The 2,026-nt window shown below is 36.9% G+C and overlaps 1 protein-coding gene across 1 annotated transcript in view; it reads right to left on the reverse strand.

Moving 5' to 3' along the window:
- The window catches only part of LOTGIDRAFT_207558 (hypothetical protein), a gene marked incomplete at its 5' end in the record, with an annotated part of 6,098 nt that overhangs the window by 1,396 nt on the left and 2,676 nt on the right, over positions 1-2,026 (reverse strand). The window contains 3 exons of the mRNA XM_009046946.1: positions 422-572; positions 1,067-1,171; positions 1,611-1,723. Of these exons, the coding sequence (XP_009045194.1) occupies positions 422-572; positions 1,067-1,171; positions 1,611-1,723 (369 nt within the window). The remainder of the gene's footprint in view (positions 1-421; positions 573-1,066; positions 1,172-1,610; positions 1,724-2,026) is intronic.

The following is a 2,026-nucleotide window of genomic DNA, read 5'->3' on the forward strand; positions in this document are numbered from 1 at the left end:
CAGGGAACCCCTTTTCCCCCCCCCCCCCCATCCTTTTTGGCTATGATATATCAATATATAATGATGTATTCTAGATAAGGTCTTACATTAGATAAGTTTATTACATTAGCATGTGTATGCAAAAAACATAATAATACAGCATATATACGAAGATGCAAGTTTGTAATCTGAATCAAACAGACAACCACCTCCATTTTTAAAGTTAAATTTCCGAGCGTCTTCAGAGTCTACAGTGAAGCACCTGATAAGTCTTATTTCTTCTGACAATTTAAGAACTGATTTGAAAATGTCGGCCGATTTTTTTAATACCTCTCTTAAACTTTATGTACAACTTCCAAGTAGCGGTTGCAGAAATTTAGAATAGTGGTCGGCTGGTTGTCATAATAAAAAACAAGGAAAAGAGTATTGATAACCATCTTACTATAAAGTCCAAAGTTTTTCGAGAAAGACTGAGCTATCAAGAATTCAAAGCCTTCAGAATCTAAATGTCTCAATGGAAAAGCATCAGTATCAACATCACCACTGACTAGACCTTGGTATGTACAATCCATTAGCGGCATCAACTGTTTTCTCTGAAATAGAGAACATATACCAAATACAGATGTAGGTCCTTGTATCTATTTTTCGGATTCATAAAAATGCTCGTGTTTCTGACATTGGATTGCTAACAACTAAAGATTGAGATCTAACGCCGTAATCTTGCCAGTATTGTGGTCATGGTCCCCACCCCTCCACCCCAGCGGCTGTTAAGCCCTTTAATCGCTCAAAATGCATATCAGAATTCATCTGAAATTCGTTGGCTTCTGGGGGCCTCTGTCAGCCTTTGAGACACACCTCTAATTTTTGCACCCCTTTACCTTTATATTTTAGATACGACCCGAGTCGTGTGTTAATGTTACAGATAATATAAACGCCCTAGTTCGTCTCAATAATCGCCAAAAACTTTTCGGAAGTGTGCAAATGGTACTGGAAATGTTGGTAGATAATTATGAAAACATTGGTGTAAATTGTATGGGTTGTATTCCAGTAGAAGTAACAGTTCATTCAATTTTTAAGATGTTCCCACCTTACAAATTCTGAATATTTCTTTCCATTGTTCTTCAGTTGGATCGTTGGCTGTTGTGTTATGAGCACATGTATGGAATATAACAACAGATTTCTCGGTGGCATTCTGAAAAAGAAAATAGACATTAGAATATTGCTATTACACACATGTTGAAGATGTAAGACAGACACTCAGTGGCGAAGCCAGTTTTGCGTTCGGGAGCCGGCGAATTTCTAACCTAGTTATAAGATTTTTGCCCGAAAAACTTGCTTTCGGGGCTACGAGGGGGGAGAGGGAGGGGGTAGTAATATGAAAAAAAAAGAATAAGTTGTAAAAATTGAGGTGGGCAATTGCTACTTGTCATTTCTTTGGTGAACACCTGTCCGGTGATCATAGTCTACTGAGCAACTTTCCTACGCTCAGAATTATTATATTATTGTCAATAATCTCGTAATGTGAGAGACTTTCAAATTAGAAGAGATTAATAGCCTGAAAGTTAATTTCTAAACATTCTTATATGAAAAACATGATTAAGCATGACGACTCATACGCGTCCGTATATTACCTTTAAATCGTCTGTTAAACCTTGAAAATCTAAGCCTTTAGTGATGGGATCCCAATAACTATATTCATGTATCTGTGAATAGCCTGTCGCTTGAAATATACCTACATGATTATCTGAAAAAGCCATATTTGAGTAAGAAACTTGCTGACTTAAGTTGTTTGCTTTTTTAACATATGCTTTTCTTGGGGTGGGGGCCCGTTCAACCAGTCCTGTTGTTATTTGAGCCACTGATGTCTCGTTAATTAAGACTGCAGATTGATGTATATTAATCACTTTATTGAACTGTACCTTTAAATCGTACCTTAGTCTCAGAAACGGGATATTTTGTTAGCTAAGAGATTAGGGTGATTGAAGAGTAACCAGTTACTATTCAATATAAGGCACTGGCACAGGGTTAAAGTTATGTTACAATAATG

Source organism: Lottia gigantea (genome assembly GCF_000327385.1).
Source record: "Lottia gigantea unplaced genomic scaffold LOTGIsca_109, whole genome shotgun sequence".
NCBI lineage: Eukaryota > Metazoa > Mollusca > Gastropoda > Lottiidae > Lottia > Lottia gigantea.